The following is a 15,487-nucleotide window of genomic DNA, read 5'->3' as shown; positions in this document are numbered from 1 at the left end:
ATATATTTTTGTTAATTCATTTTGCAGATTAATGGTCTATTTGTCTGGCATTGTTGGAAACAAGTTATCCCAAATATTTACTGAATTTTCCATATAAGTAAAATTAACATCTTAAGGACTACAAGTATCTCATATACTTTTTTTTCCTCCTGAAATCCTTCATATGTTTAAGGTCCTTTGAACAATGTGCATTAACATAACTCATCCTTTTCTCAATGACTAAGAGTCACCAGAGATATCAAAATTTAAAGCTGTAAAAGGGACTTATATAGTAGAAGCCCTTCATTTCACAAAATAATCAAATTGTGTTTATAAGCAATATGTTGCAAAATAGTAATTCATTGTGCTCTTCAGTTAATTTGTGCTTGGTAAATATTTATAGGAAAAAAAGAAAGAGAAAGGAATGGAGACAAAGAAATATAATAATGCCAGTAGAAATCTCTGAAATAGGTATAATTTTTTTGTTTATTCTGCTTGTCAACCCTTTGATGTAGACATTACTATTCCAACTCTACAAGAGAAAATACTGAGTTTCAGATAGTTTTAGTTTAATTGGCCTTCTTAAGGTCATCGAGCTCGTAAATCTGTCTCTAAAGCTCGTGACATTTTCACCACATCCCATTGCTTTGAGATAAGGTCCCCACACAGACATAATGGCATCAGTTAGACCACCCAGAAGCATGCTGTCATCAGCTTTGAACTCTGAGATGGCTGGGTAAAACTAACTTAGAATACGCAAAGTATTATTTAAAATTTATTGTGATAATTCTAAAGGTGTCTAATCATTTAATCATTTTCTAACTTATTAATGCACATAAAAATAATTTCACTATTCATCTATATCTATATATTTGTATTTCCTCTCATATTATTCATTTATACACAAAACATATAATGCATATATATTCACAACACACACACACACACGCACACACACACACACACACACACTCAGCTTACTTTTACCAAACTAAGTTCTAAAAATAAAAGAAAATGAAGTCAGAGAGGAAAACACATATTTGGGGATATTATGGGAGGATATGATTGTGTTCATTTTTTCTCTTTCAGCGATCACTCTTTGGGGAGCCACAAAATGTTTCAAAAAGATAAATCTGTTATTCAACTCCACCTGCAGAAAAGTAGGGAAGCTCCAGGAAAGCTATCTCGAAAGGTAAGACTTTCTTATCTTTGGTTTCAACTAGCAAATTGACTGTTTTAAGGACAGTATTTCTAATTTTTGAACTATTGCCAATTTGGAATTATATAGCTTAATTAATACATGTTTATTTAAATATGTTCACTGAAAAATGATGAAATATCTTATATAAATATAAATACCTGTTAATGATTTGAACTGATGCAATAACATGAACTCATTATTGCAATCTTAGTGTTATGGACTGAATGTTTGTGTCCCCCCAAAATTCATAAGTTGAGGCCCCAGGTGATAGTATTAGGAAGTGGGGTCTTTAGGAGGTATTTAGTTTTAGATGAAGTCATAAAAGCAGAGTCCTTATGATGAGGTGGTAAGTGCCCTTATAAAAAGAGTTTAGAGCGCTCTCTCTGTCTTTCTCTTTCTCTCTCCTCCTCCCTCTCTATCACTCTCTCCTTCTCTTTCTTCTCACTATGTTAGGACACAGCAAGAAGGAAGCTGTCTGCACACAGGAAAAGGGCCCTGACCCTGATTATAAACTTTGCAGCCTATAGAATGAAGAGAAATAAATGTATGTTGTTTAAGCCACCTGGTCTCTGGTATTTTGTTATAGCAGCCCAGTCTGACTAATACACTGAGTATAACAAATCTATTGGTTTCTTTCCAAAATCATTTGTGAGACACTTATTAAGGTTATCATATTTATACTTTTCACATATCTTCTTAGAAGTAAATGAAATAGAAAATGTAATGGGGAATCACTAAAAGCAGAAAAATAACTTGTTTTCTGTGAAGACTGTTTATGTCAACACAGCTTAAATTAGCACAGATAAACTTTCATAATATATATAATAAAGCTACCTAGAAAAGGATGACTATGCTTTAATGATACAGTTTCATGCTGTTAGATGTGAATTTTACTCCCTGTGTCATGTTGTGAGTTACTTCCAATTCAAATTACACAGTATGCAGTGAACTTTGATATTATGGCAGTTTTTGTCTGTAGAATCTTAAATTACTTACTTTAAGCAAAAATCCTCTCACCCTGTCATTTATATTAGTTAACAGATTTCCAGTGGATGATTTCTTTTTTTTCTAGTATGAAGTGTTTCATCATAAGAAAATTTCAGGTAGTACATTAGGTTGCAATATATCTACATGGAAAATAACATAATGAGGCCAAAAGAGAGTTGTTTAGAAATATTTTTTGGATCTTGTGTTCAACTTAGCTGCTGTTGACAGCTCCAAGGCTATACATCTGAAATCTCCAGGAAAACACATTATAAAATGCAAGTGACCCCGTCAGTTTTAAACTTAAGATTCTTCAAATTGCCCTCAATGTTGAGAAAAAATGCTGAAATCATCATATTTCATTGGAGCATGGGGGAAAAAGATAAAATATATGATTCTAATTTGGATGCTGCTAAAATAATAACTTATTGATAGTAATTAACAAATCACTAACATTTCAGACTCATGTAAATTAAGGTCTGTTTAAAAACTCATGTAACTCTATTATTCTGATACAAGGCATACATTTAATGTCTGAGACTTTAACATTTCTATCACATTTAATCCTTTCAATAATTCTATAAGGTAAACACTATTAAAAATAAGGAAACTGTATCACAGGGAGGAATCAAGACTTTCCCAAGATTAAAATCATGAAATTGATGGGCAGAGAAGGATAGGTTTGAGTACAGTCAGTGAGTCTTCAGAGCCCATGCATTCCTACCCACTTATATGGGAAATATGCTCAGAATTTGCAATATATTCTTAAAGGTTTTGGATGTGTGTTTCAGGTCAAAATTCTAGCTTTATGCAGCCACGTGTGCGTGTGTGTGTGTGTGTGTGTGTAATTTTTTTTCTACAGCTAATATCCATGTAGCTCAAAGTCTGGGGCATGACAGGTGATTAATAACTAACCATATTATGTATATATTAGGTACCAATTGATGTTCTTAGTGCTTTAAATGAATTAATTGATAGTAGCCCAAGAGCAAAGAATAAATACAACTATTTTTCTATCTTATAAAAATAAAAGAACTGAAAAGTTAAGAGATTATTTAAATCATCCAAAGTCTCACAGCTGGTAAATAAGGGTGATGAGATCAGAGCAAAAGTAATCTGCCTACAGATCACACTATTTGATAATGTTGACCAGTGCAGTTATATAGTGCAACTGACTCTGTCAATATTAAACTTAAGATTCTTCAAATTACCCTCAATGTTGAGGAAAAAAAAAATGAGATAATCATATTGCTGTCATCATCATTGTTATCATGTCCAGGGACAAGCATATTGTTATCTCTGGGTATATAATGTGTAGCTCTCATCAGAAATGCCTGTTTTTCAATATGCCATTTGGATCACAGTGGGAATTAAGTTACGTGGTTCTTTTTGATGCTTCACGATTCAACTTACAAGCTTGTCCATCCTATAATAAATATCACCAATTTTTGGATAATTCAACAACTCATGGGTAAAAAGTATAAATGCTTTTTCTTATCCACAACTTTTGCTAATATTGATGCTGTTGTTTAAAATGGATAATACTTGAACCCGGGAGGCGGAGGTTGCAGTGACCCGCGATTGTGCCACTGCACTCCAGCCTGGGTGACAGAGCTAGACTCTGTCTCAAAATAATAATAATAATAATAATAATAATAATATGGATAATACACCTGATGGCAAATGTATTTGTATATTTGTATATCCTCCATTCATGCAATAAGTATTTGCTATGTAACTGCTGTCTATTAGGCCCTATACTAATGTGTAGTTAGAGTAGTGAGCAATATCAATAGGATCTCAGCCCTCAGGGGTTCAGGGGATGCAAATGGCACCGATTTCCAATGAAAAAGCAATGGTAACTTCCATGCAGAATGTGAAAAAGGCATTCTGTATCTCCATCTCTGTAAGTCTTGATTTTTTTTTTTTTTTTGAGATGGGGTCTCGCTCTGTTGCCCAGGCTGGAGTGCAGTGGCATGATGTTGGCTCACTGCAACCTTTGCCTCTTGGGTTCAAGCAATTCTCCTGCCTCAGCTTCCTGAGTAGCTGGGATTACAGGCACATGCCACTATGCCCGGCTAATTTTTGTATTTTTAGTAGAGACGGGTTTCACCATGTTGATTAGGCTAGTCTCAAACTCCTGACCTCGTGATCCACCTGCCTCAGTCCCACAAAGTGCTGCGATTACAGGAGTAAGCCACCGCACCTGGTCCAAGTCTTGATTCTTTCAGGATTTTTTTTTTTTTTTTTGCATTGCATTTCAAGGGAGAAGATTATTATATTTTATTAAAACTTTAAGGATTTACATCCAGGAACTGGCATAAGTACTTTATACAGTATATACAACCTAATAACAATTGATTAATTTAACAAATAAAACTTGTCACATGCCATTCATAGTACTTGCCTTTTCTAGAATGTAGAGTTCACATCCTAGTTGAGAGACAGACAATAAACAAATGTATACAGTGAAGTCATGTAGAGGTATGTGCTCTGAAAGAATATATAGCCAGCTCTGAAAATTGAGAGCAGCACCTAATGCGGATGAATAAGAGGGGCTAGTGATGGTACTTGCTTTTCTGTCTAAATCCTGGAGCACACAGGCCTAGCTCTGATCTTTAGAAATGAGGAATATGGGCCAGGTGTGGTGGCTCAAGCCTGTAATCCCAGCACTTTGGGAGGCTGAGACGGGCGGATCACGAGGTCAGAAGATTGAGACCATCCTGGCTAACACGGTGAAACCCCATCTCTACTAAAAAATACAAAAAACTAGCCGGGCGTGGTGGCGGGCGCCTGTAGTCCCAGCTACTCGGGAGGCTGAGGCAGGAGAATGGCGTAAACCCGGAAGGCGGAGCTTGCAGTGAGCTGAGATTGCGCCACTGCACTCCAGCCTGGGCGACAGAGCGAGACTCCATCTCAAAAAAAAAAAAAAAAAAAAGAAATGAGGAATATGAAATTTGCTCATTTAGCCTTCTATAAAAAAGCAAAAATTCTGGTTTCATATTGCTCAATTTCACATGTTCACTTTTAGGCAAATTGTTAAATTCTCTGTACCTGAATTTCTTCATCTAAAAATGTGAATAATGATAGTTCTTACCTAATGTGGTTATTATGAGAACTCAATTGAGAAATATTATCAGGGGAAATAAAATATCGGGGAAATCCCACCCCCTAATATTAAACATGGGTTCTTTTCTATTTCCCTAAGTGTTGGCTGATCTGAGAAATCAAGGGAAAGAGTACCAAAGAGAGAGATTTTAAAGCTGGGTTTCCGGGGGAAACATCACATGTTGGCTGGTTCCGTGATGCTCCCTGAGCCGTAAAACCAGCAAGTTTTTATTAGCGATTTTCAAAAGAGGAGGGAGTGTACAAATAGGGTGTGGGTCACAGAGGTCACATGCTTCACAAGGTAATGAAATATCACAAAGCAAATGGAGGCAGGGCGAGATCACAGGACCACAGGAAGGGCCTAATTAAAATTGCTAATGAAGTTTCGGGCACGCATTGTCATTGATAACATCTTTTTTTTTTTTTTTTTTTTTTTTTTTTTTTTTTTTTTTGAGACGGAGTCTCGCTCTGTCGCCGGGCTGGAGTGCAGTGGCCGGATCTCAGCTCACTGCAAGCTCCGCCTCCGGGTTTACGCCATTCTCCTGCCTCAGCCTCCCGAGTAGCTGGGACTACAGGCGCCCGCCACCTCGCCCGGCTAGTTTTTGTATTTTTAGTAGAGACGGGGTTTCACCGTGTTAGGCAGGATGGTCTTGATCTCCTGACCTCGTGATCCGCCCGTCTCGGCCTCCCAAAGTGCTGGGATTACAGGCTTGAGCCACCGCGCCCGGCGTCATTGATAACATCTTATCAGGAGACAGGGTTTGAGAGCAGACAACCAGTCTGATCAAAATTTATTAGGCAGGAATTTCCTCATCCTAATAAGCCTGGGAGTGCTACAGGAGACCAGGGCTTATTTCATCCCTTCATCTCTGACCATAAAAGACAGCAGCCCCCAAAGCAGCCATTTCAGAGGCCTACCCTCAGGGGCCATTCTCTTTCTCAGGGATGTTCCTTGCTGAGAAAAAAAATTCAGCGATATTTCGCCTATTTACTTTTGAAAGAAGAGAAATATGGCTCTGTTCCGCCCGGCTCACCAGCAGTCAGCGTTTAAGGTTATCTCCCTTGTTCCCTGAACATTGCTGTTATCCTGTTCTTTTTCCAAGGTGTCCAGATTTCATATTGTTCAAACACACATGCTCTACAAACAATTTGTGCAGTTAACGCAATCATCACAGGGTCCTGAGGTGACGTACATCCTCCTCAGCTTAGGAAGGTGATGGGATTAAGAGATTAAAGACAGACATAGGATATCACAAGGGTATTGATTGGAGAAGTGATAAGTGTCTATGAAATCTTCACAATTTATGTTCAGAGATTGCAGTAAAGACAGGCGGGGGCCTAATAAATGTCCATGAAATCTTCACAATGTATGTTCTTCTGCCACGGCTTCAGCTGGTCCCTCCATTTGGGGTCCCTGGCTTCCCACAACAAAATATAAACAAAGAGCTTAAGTCAGTGCCTGCACCTAGTATGACTACCTAAGTATTAGCTATTGATGTCATAAAATTGGATGTTTCACTGTGTGCTATTTTGGTCCTTTACAATTAAAAATTCTAAAACATTATTAATGTTAATTTGCATTAAAACATTTAGAAATTTACTTATGATATTGCAAATATTGAGAGAGATGGACATTTTTGTGTTATGTCAAAATAGTATATATACTGCAGTATCATGACTTTTGTTGATATATCAACAATTTTAATAAATCACAATTTTTCTTATAAGCTTTCATACCCATAAGCCAGATAAATTTTAGTCTTAATTGAAATTTCTGTATGTAATAAGAAAATAAAAATAAACTGATAATTGGTTTGATTTTGAGGTAAGTTTTATAAAATTTTCTTTCTAAGACATGTATGATTTATTGATTAACTTAATATAACTGAAACAGTTTTATCAACTTGTGTCTCGTCTTCATTATTTGAATTGCCCTGTTTAAAATTTTCTGAATTGCCCTATTTAAAATAAGTAACCCTTGATTTGTATTTTTAATTTTATGTATACATCATAAGGAGATAGCAAATGTTCTCTCAGTTTTATTTTTTATAGTAGTGTCAAAATTCTCTGTAATTTTCAGGATTTCAGCTGTAAGTAAAACATTTATGAACAATTATAATTGTTCTAATAAAACTGTAAAATTGTATTGATAGTATTCTTTTTCACATAATACTAGGAATATGACTATCATCATTATATTAAGTTTGTTGATACCATTGCCTTGCAGTAGCTCCTTTAGAGCTTTCTAATTGTGCAAAGCTCAGTTCATCTTAGATAATATTTTTATTTTAAACTTGATAATATTATACTGAAATAGAATAATTTAATCCACATTTCAAGAGAACAAGAAAGTTCTTCTTAAAAAAAAAAAGCAGGCCAGGAGCAGTGACTTAGGCCTCTAATCCTAGCACTTTGGGAGGCCAAGGCGGGCAGATCACCTGAGGTCAGAAGTTCGAGACCACCCTGATCAACATAGTGAAACCCCATCTTTACAAAAAATAGCTGGACCTGGTGTTGCACATCTATAATCCCAGCTACTCAGGATGTTGAGGCACAAGAATTGCTTGAACTCTGGAGGCGGAGGTTGCAGTGAGCTGAGATCACACCATGGCACTCTGGCCTGAGTGACAGTAAGACTCCATCTCGAAAAATAAATAAATAAATAAATAATAAAAAGCAGGTTGATGATCTTTAGAAATCATCCAAGGTTTCAAAATTTTAAAGCTGCTACCTTGATTAGCTATGAAAAACTTAATATTTTTAAATTTGTTTCCTTTTTTATCTATCTCAAATTTGATCACAAGTATTGCCAACATTGTAGATATTAATCATAAAATCAAGATTTTCTTATAGCTCAGGGGAACATTCACAGAACATTTACAGGAATAGATTTTTGCATGAGAAAAAAGAATTTTTAACTTTTTCCTTTTTCCTTAAGGCCAAGGTGTGGCTTCAGCTTTAGGGAAAAGTTAAATGCACACTATCTTTCATGGACCATTACAGGAATTTTCCTCCAGGTTTTGTTTTTCTTCAAGATCTGTTAATAATTTAACCAAAAAATGTTTCCAATACATGTACCTTATGAAGTTATTTTTCCTCCATCCTATGGAGGTATTTAAATTTAAAAAAATTTCTAGTAAAAGGTACTAAGACAAATACCGAAAATATTTCTGGAAACCAAATAAATTGGTTTTTAAATGAATATGATTATGCTTTCCTAGAAATATGTAAATAAGTATATTCTTTATATTCTTGCTTTGATTTTAACTTCTAAAAGAAGGCAAGTGCCAAATATTACAGTTCAAATCTTACTTTTTTATTTTTACTCTGTTTTTCACTTTCTGTTTTCCCTCTTCTTTTACTATGCTTTTCATGACTACAGTTTAGCTTTCTCTGTCGCAGAAAAAAGTTGTCTTGTCACTATCACACTTTTTATTTTAGCTGTCCCAGTGACTCTATATGTAAATTTCTAGAAAGTTAGACTCACATCTTCGTTTCTCAGCCATTCTACATAGTGTTTCTTTTTCACAACATGTAGTCAAAATATTGTTTTATAACAGTGACCTTATTCTTTCCATCTAACTTAGCTTTCTTCTTCCTCTTCACAAAACAAACCAATATAAAAATTAATTTACCTTTGACATTGGGCCATATAAAGGTTTTCCTTCTGATGTTTACTGTCCGAATCTCTAATAGTCAGTTTTAAAAATAGACTGTGTTTATTGACACACAAGATTACATACACCCCAGGCATTAAGGGACTCACTCAGATCTCAACCTTAATGCCACTGTGTGGCGAAATAGTGCAATTATGATAAGACATACTGCATTCTCTGCCTACTTGCAAAGGGTTTTCATGAATGCCCTGTTTCAGGAGAACTAGTCAAGAAGTTAAGGTATGAGTGTGTGTGTGTGTGTGTGTGTGTGTGTTGTGTGCACACACATACAGGCCATAGGCATGATATTTTAAGATGAGTAGTTCATGCTTATATAGGAAGAAAACAAAAGGCCAACTAACTCCTAGAATTTATACCTACCAGTAATTGTCATTAACTAGCATAATTTAGTGCTCATGAAACGGAAAGCTCTCTTACACTGACATTTTGGCAGCAAGATGTGGTGAAGCTGAAAAATGAAGGAGTTGATTATGTGTCTGCTCGCCCATCTGGCAAAATGTCAGGTTTTACACTGCCATGGCACGCATGGCCTAAATATGAAAAAAAAAAAAAAAGTTCATGTATGTGGGAGAAGTGGTGCCTAAAAATCTGCCTTCCTACTTAGTAGGATAATTTAGTGTTTGACCTTGGTGATGCCATGATGTTTTTCAACTGTCTTTTAGGCTTATTCTTAACCAAAGCTAAGCTTTCTGCTTTACTTTTGAAAAGGCTTATATAGTAAAGGAGAGTCTTGTAAGGTCTTTAAGACAAAATATACACGTGATGAATGAGGGTTATCAAAATAAGTGAATCAAATGGCAGCAGGAAGTTACGGACCTATTTTTATCTGGTACTCATTTCTATTCACTCTATAAATATTAATATATTCTGCTGTCTACAGCATGAAGAGGACCACAGTCAGTTTCATCTGAACCAACTTCTAGAATTTATGCATATTTGGAAAGTATCCAGGTAAGACATTTTATATTTGTTGCAAGATTACTTTCTGATTGAGTTCTCAAATATCAAATCTCAATATTTTTCAGTTGATTGTAAAAACTGTCCTTTCACTGGGACTGAGGAAGCTAATGTTCTTTTAATAGGCACATTCTGTTAATAATTATCCATTCTTCAAAGTTATTCAGATATATTTAAAGAGCTGCTAACACTTTGCAGAACATTCTAACGTCCATTTAAAAAAATCTCTGCTGCTGGTTATTACATTTTCAAGGACTTGTTTTCCCGATTCATTTTGTGACTTTGGGTTTGCATATGTCACTTGAGCTCTTTGTAAAACAATTTTAATACTTTGAAGGTAACCATCTCCTACTTAATTTGTTTCTGAAACTCCCTGAAAATAAATGGTATATCATAAATAGAGGAGTGTAAATTCAAATAGGAAAACTGGAGTGAAAACAAGTGAACATATCCTACTTCATTCTTATATCTAAATGTATGCATGTATTATTTGGAAGAACAGACTTATCAGGTAGGTAAACTGGGAGTTTGGGTATATCTACAATTAAGGCTGTTGTGAGCTGAACCAGGAGAAAATGTAGTGTGGGAGATACAGGTCATACATCTCTAAAGTAAAGCCTGATATAACATATCAGCTAAATTTACAATAGCAAAGACATGGGATCAACCCATATGCCCATCAGTGATTGACTGGATAAAGAAATGGCACATATACACCATGGAATACTATGCAGCCATACAAAGGAATGAGATCATGTCTCTTGCAGGACATAGATGGAGGTAGAGGCCATTATCCTCAACAAACTAACGCAGAAACAGAAAACAAAACACCACACATTCTCACTTATAAGTGGGAGCTGAACAATGAGAACACATGTACACATGGAGGGGAATGACACACACTGGGGCCCATCAGAGTTGTTGGGGAGGGAGAGCATCAGGATAAATAGCTAATGCATGCAGGGCTCAATACCTAGGTGATGGGTTGATAGGTGCAGCAAACCACCATTGCACATGTTTACCTATGTAACAAACCTGCAGGTCCTGCACACGTTTCCTGGAACTTAAAATAAAATAAAATTGGCCAGGTGCAGTGGCTCATGCCTGTAATCCCAGCACTTTAGGAGGCCTAGGTGGGCGGATCACAAGGTCAGGAGTTCAAGACGAGCCTGGCCAACATAGTGAAACCTAACTCTACTAAAAATACAAAAATCAGCCAGGCATGGTGGCATGTGTTGTAGTCTCAGCTACTCGGGAGGCTGAGGCAGGAGAATCACTTGAACCCAGGATGTGGAGGTTGCAGTGAGCTAAGATCATGCCACTGTACTCCAGCTTGGGCAACAGAGTGAGACCTCATCTCAAAAAACAAATTGATTAATTAATTTAAAAAATAATAAAATAAAATTAAGTTTAAAACATGAATACAAATATGAGCTAAAATTGGTTTTAGTGACTCTGTTGGGTAATGATTTTGTGAAGTTATTATATATTTACATATATTATCTCATCTAATTCTTTCTAAAACTCTATGATAATGCATATTATCCTGTTTCAAAACTAAAGAAACTGAAGTTCTGAGAGGCTAAATAACTCTCCTAAGGCCATTCTGGTCATCAGTGGCAGGGCTACAATCAGGTCTGCCTGAAATATACAAAGGATATTTTCTTTCATTAAACTATTGTGTTTTTCCATGTGCCCTTCTCTGCCACCCTTCTCCCTAAAAATACCCATCTTCACTCCATAAAATCATAGAATGACTAAGACTAGAAAGGACTTTAGACATAATCTAACACAAATTTTCGTTTTATAGGTAATTACAGGATTCCACCATAGATTTCTGTTGTATAACATATAAACAAGGTCTGTAGTTTCCTTTTTCCAAAATAAATCTACCCGGGGGTGGGGGAAAGAGAGAGAAAGGCAGAGAAACAGACATACACCTCAAATATGAGAAGTTTTTCAAAAAGCAGGAAATCCTTGGGACACAAAGGACTATTTTGAAAGGGTTGGTGGAGGGTTGTTGCACCTTTTACGTCACTACTACCTGGGGGACAGAGAGGCAAGCAAAGGCTGTGAGAAGACAGTGAGAGAAGGAGGCTTTCATTCTGTTTTTGTCTTACCCCTGCCATAGCCTGCCCCCTAGCAGACATTGGATGGCCAGTGTGCAGTTGCAGGAGTCCAGAGGGTTAATGCAGGGCAAAGCAAAGTTCTGCTGTAGCAAGGAGTAGAGGAAACATGCCTGGGACAGCCTAGCTTCAGACTTTACGCCTCCACCCCTCCCTCCAATCCCAGGGCAGTGGATTACAGTCTGGGGTGATACCATCTCCCAGCGCTATTTCTTCTGTGGTAAGGAAACTAAAAACAGAAGTTCAAAAACTTGGCAACCGTCACACAAATATTTAATCCCATAGCCATGACTAAAACCAAGTATCTAACTCTCAGTCAGTGCTTATTCCACTTCCATCATGTTCTGACCCTTCCCCCCTTATCTTTCTCAAAGGGTATCTAACACAGAGACATTCTCAGCCTTATAAAGGCCACTGTAGAACTTTACTTTTGGGGTTACAACACTTCCCTGCCTGCCCTCCTCAGAACACCGTATTGGGTCATCAAAAAAATAAAGCACTGGATGGCAAGGGCTTTGATTTCAGCCCTTCTCTTTTATGACTCAACTTCCTCTTAGAAGTTGAGCAAATCACTCACCTTCACTAGTTCCTAGTAGTCTTTTCTATAAAATAGATACAATATCCAAAAACAAAGTGCTGAAGTGAGTGCATTCTTGGTGATACTAGTAGTTTCAGGTTTTATATAAAACACTGCCATTGCCCAAATCTTTAGTTATTATTTTCCTCCCCTTTCATTGACTTTTACATATTCTGTGCATTTTGTCTTTGAACTGACAGAGGGACTCCAACTAAAGTGATAATGTAAAAAAAATGAGAATGCAGCTACTGTAAAAATAATGGTGTATTTTTTCATGTTGCGTTTCTGAGTTGTGTGACTTATGATTCAATTTAAGTCAGGAGTTTTCAAGACAAATAAGAAGGTAAAGTCAATAATGTTTGGGAAAATAATTTTTGAACAGCGAAGCTCAGAAGAATTTCTGCTCAAATTGCATGGCTTCTCCCTAAGCATAGATAAAGCTGGAGCAGTAAGAGAAGCTTAGGAAAGAAAAATGCAGAGGTTTGGTGTCAGAGACAACCCCATATATTATAAATATAAGCCATTAATTCCAAATGCAATTATCTACAAGATTTTGCATACTTAATATTTCTTGATGTTAATATATGCCATTATCTGCTTATGAATCCCTTTGCAACTTACAGTTTGAATTAAGGTAGTTTTATATAATGATCAGCCTTTGAGAGGTTTGGTTAATTTATCATGAATTCTTTGGAGTTCTAAGACTTTCAAATATGTTTGTAGTCTATCAAGTTATACAAACTTTATGAGGCACCATTCTGGGATGTTTTTAAAATTATGTCAACAATAATCCTTTTTATACCATGCCTACGATAGTATCATGGGCAAAACAGAATTTGTGTGATAAATGTTTGTGCTAAAGATAATGTAAGTTTTCCCACCCAATTTTAAACAAAGTTTCTATTTTTTATTTTCCAGACAATGTCTCTTAACAGTCATCAAAAAATATGACTTCCACCTGAAATATCTATTGAAAACCCAGGTATTGATTTTTGTTACTTTCACCATCAATTCAGTAAGCATTTTTAAAGCACCTACTACTTTTCTAAAACTGCAAATTTTGAAGATGACAAAAATGAATAAATCAGAGGATCTACACTTGAAAGGCTTTCATTTCAACCTGGAAAAATAGACGAGTAGAAAGGCATATGCAGTAAAGTGCTACAGCCGCTGAGGAAAGACTGTATGTATACAAGATGCATAAGAAAGAATGGTCAGTTTTTTCCATTTGAGCCGAATGTTGACAAATGAGTACTGCATGTGTCTCCCAGCCAGAGAGGGGCATTGTGAAGGAAGGTGGGGAGTAGAGAAAACTTTCAGCAAAGAACAACATAAACAGAGGCACTTTGGGAGGCAGAGGCACGCAGATCACGAGGTCAAGAGAACCAGACCATCCTGGCCAACATGGTGAAACCCCGTCTCTACTAAAAATGCAAAAATTAGACGGGCATGGTAGTGGGTGCCTGTAATCCCAGCTACTTGGGAGGCTGAGGCAGGAGAATCACTTGAACCCAGGAGGTGGAGGTTGCAGTGAGCCGAGATAGGGCCATTGCACTCCAGCCTGATGATAGAGCGAGACTCAGTCTCAAAAAAAAAAAAGAGAGAGAGAGAGATCGAGAGAGAGAGAGAGAAAAGAGTCAGGAGCCAGCCTGGTGTGATTAGGAAATTATGACATTTGAAATGGCTGTTCAAATGTTAGAGGCTGGAAAAAAATCAGATGAAAGAAGCAGACAGGGGCCAAATTATGTAGGATCTTATGGACCTTTTATGGCCAATTTTATGATTTTCTACTTTGCCCGCTTATGACATGGAGCCATTAGGTAGAGTAGTAGAATGACTGATGAATGATTAGAAGGACATTTCATTAGCACAAAAAGATGATGAGGGCATGGACAAACACTCTACTATAGGGATGATATGAGGGGACAGATTCATAAGAAGTGAAAATGTGCAATTTATATAATTTGGTGACATTCTATGTGCCGAGAATAACTCAGAATTCCCTGGCTGCTTACTGACTCCGTGGAGACATCCATTCACTATAATAGTGAAGAGAGAAGGTAGCATGGCAGAGGAGTGATGAACTCAGTACAAGGCTGTGGCAATTTGGTCACCTATTGGGCACTGAAGCTGTGATCTCCATTAGGCAGATTATTTCTTACAGCTTCTTCTTCCAGGGAAGGTTTAGCCTTCCACAGATAAAACATCATATTATTACAGAATATTGTGAGTCAGGGAACATTTTTTAAACAAGTAATTTCTTTCTTTCTGTTAAATAATTGATTCCTGATATAAATAAAAGGGTACATATCTCAGATAATAACTATTTGTAATATCAATAACATTAAATATATCTGAAAATAATAAATTCTACTTATTGATATAGATATTGAAATCATATGTGACTTCCACATGAATATCTAAAGACATGGAGATTACAAATACAAGACTTATGTTTCTCCGTAAAGTATAATCCTCTCACCCTAATTCTATTTTTCCTACTCCAGCCTGGTCTGAGTCTGTAAGTTTAAAATGTGGAATGTGAAAAGAATCCACAATTAGCTTGTTTTAAGTCTCATAAAATGTTATGGTTACTACCTCTAATTCAGCCTTGTGAGAGTCATTCTTTCTCATGTAGAATGTGAGACTTACCAGGTTACCAGGATATATTAAGATTTAATTCCTAGAGTATTTTTGTCTCTTTACTATGTGTAGATATACTTTTGAGGTTATGGTAACCTACTCATGAATGAATTTTAGTTATCTAAATGTCTCAGCACTGCTCTCATTTCATAGATGTCTTTTTTCACACACAAATTATTGATAATTTATAACAGTTCTTAATTTCCAAATTCAGAAGCTTGATCTTATTACTTAC

The 15,487-nt window shown here is 36.4% G+C and overlaps 1 protein-coding gene across 1 annotated transcript in view; it reads left to right on the top strand.

The window, feature by feature from the left end:
- Window positions 1-15,487, top strand: part of PIK3C2G (phosphatidylinositol-4-phosphate 3-kinase catalytic subunit type 2 gamma) — a 408,211-nt gene that overhangs the window by 47,149 nt on the left and 345,575 nt on the right. Inside the window, exons 6-8 of the mRNA XM_033222744.1 lie at window positions 1,069-1,171; window positions 9,830-9,900; window positions 13,528-13,591. Of these exons, the coding sequence (XP_033078635.1) occupies window positions 1,069-1,171; window positions 9,830-9,900; window positions 13,528-13,591 (238 nt within the window). The remainder of the gene's footprint in view (window positions 1-1,068; window positions 1,172-9,829; window positions 9,901-13,527; window positions 13,592-15,487) is intronic.

This window comes from Trachypithecus francoisi, unplaced genomic scaffold, assembly GCF_009764315.1.
Source record: "Trachypithecus francoisi isolate TF-2019V2 unplaced genomic scaffold, Tfra_2.0 Lachesis_group11, whole genome shotgun sequence".
Classification (NCBI taxonomy): Eukaryota; Metazoa; Chordata; class Mammalia; order Primates; family Cercopithecidae; genus Trachypithecus; species Trachypithecus francoisi.
The sequence above is the reverse complement of the archived record's forward strand: the minus strand, read 5'-3'. Positions and strand labels throughout refer to the sequence as shown.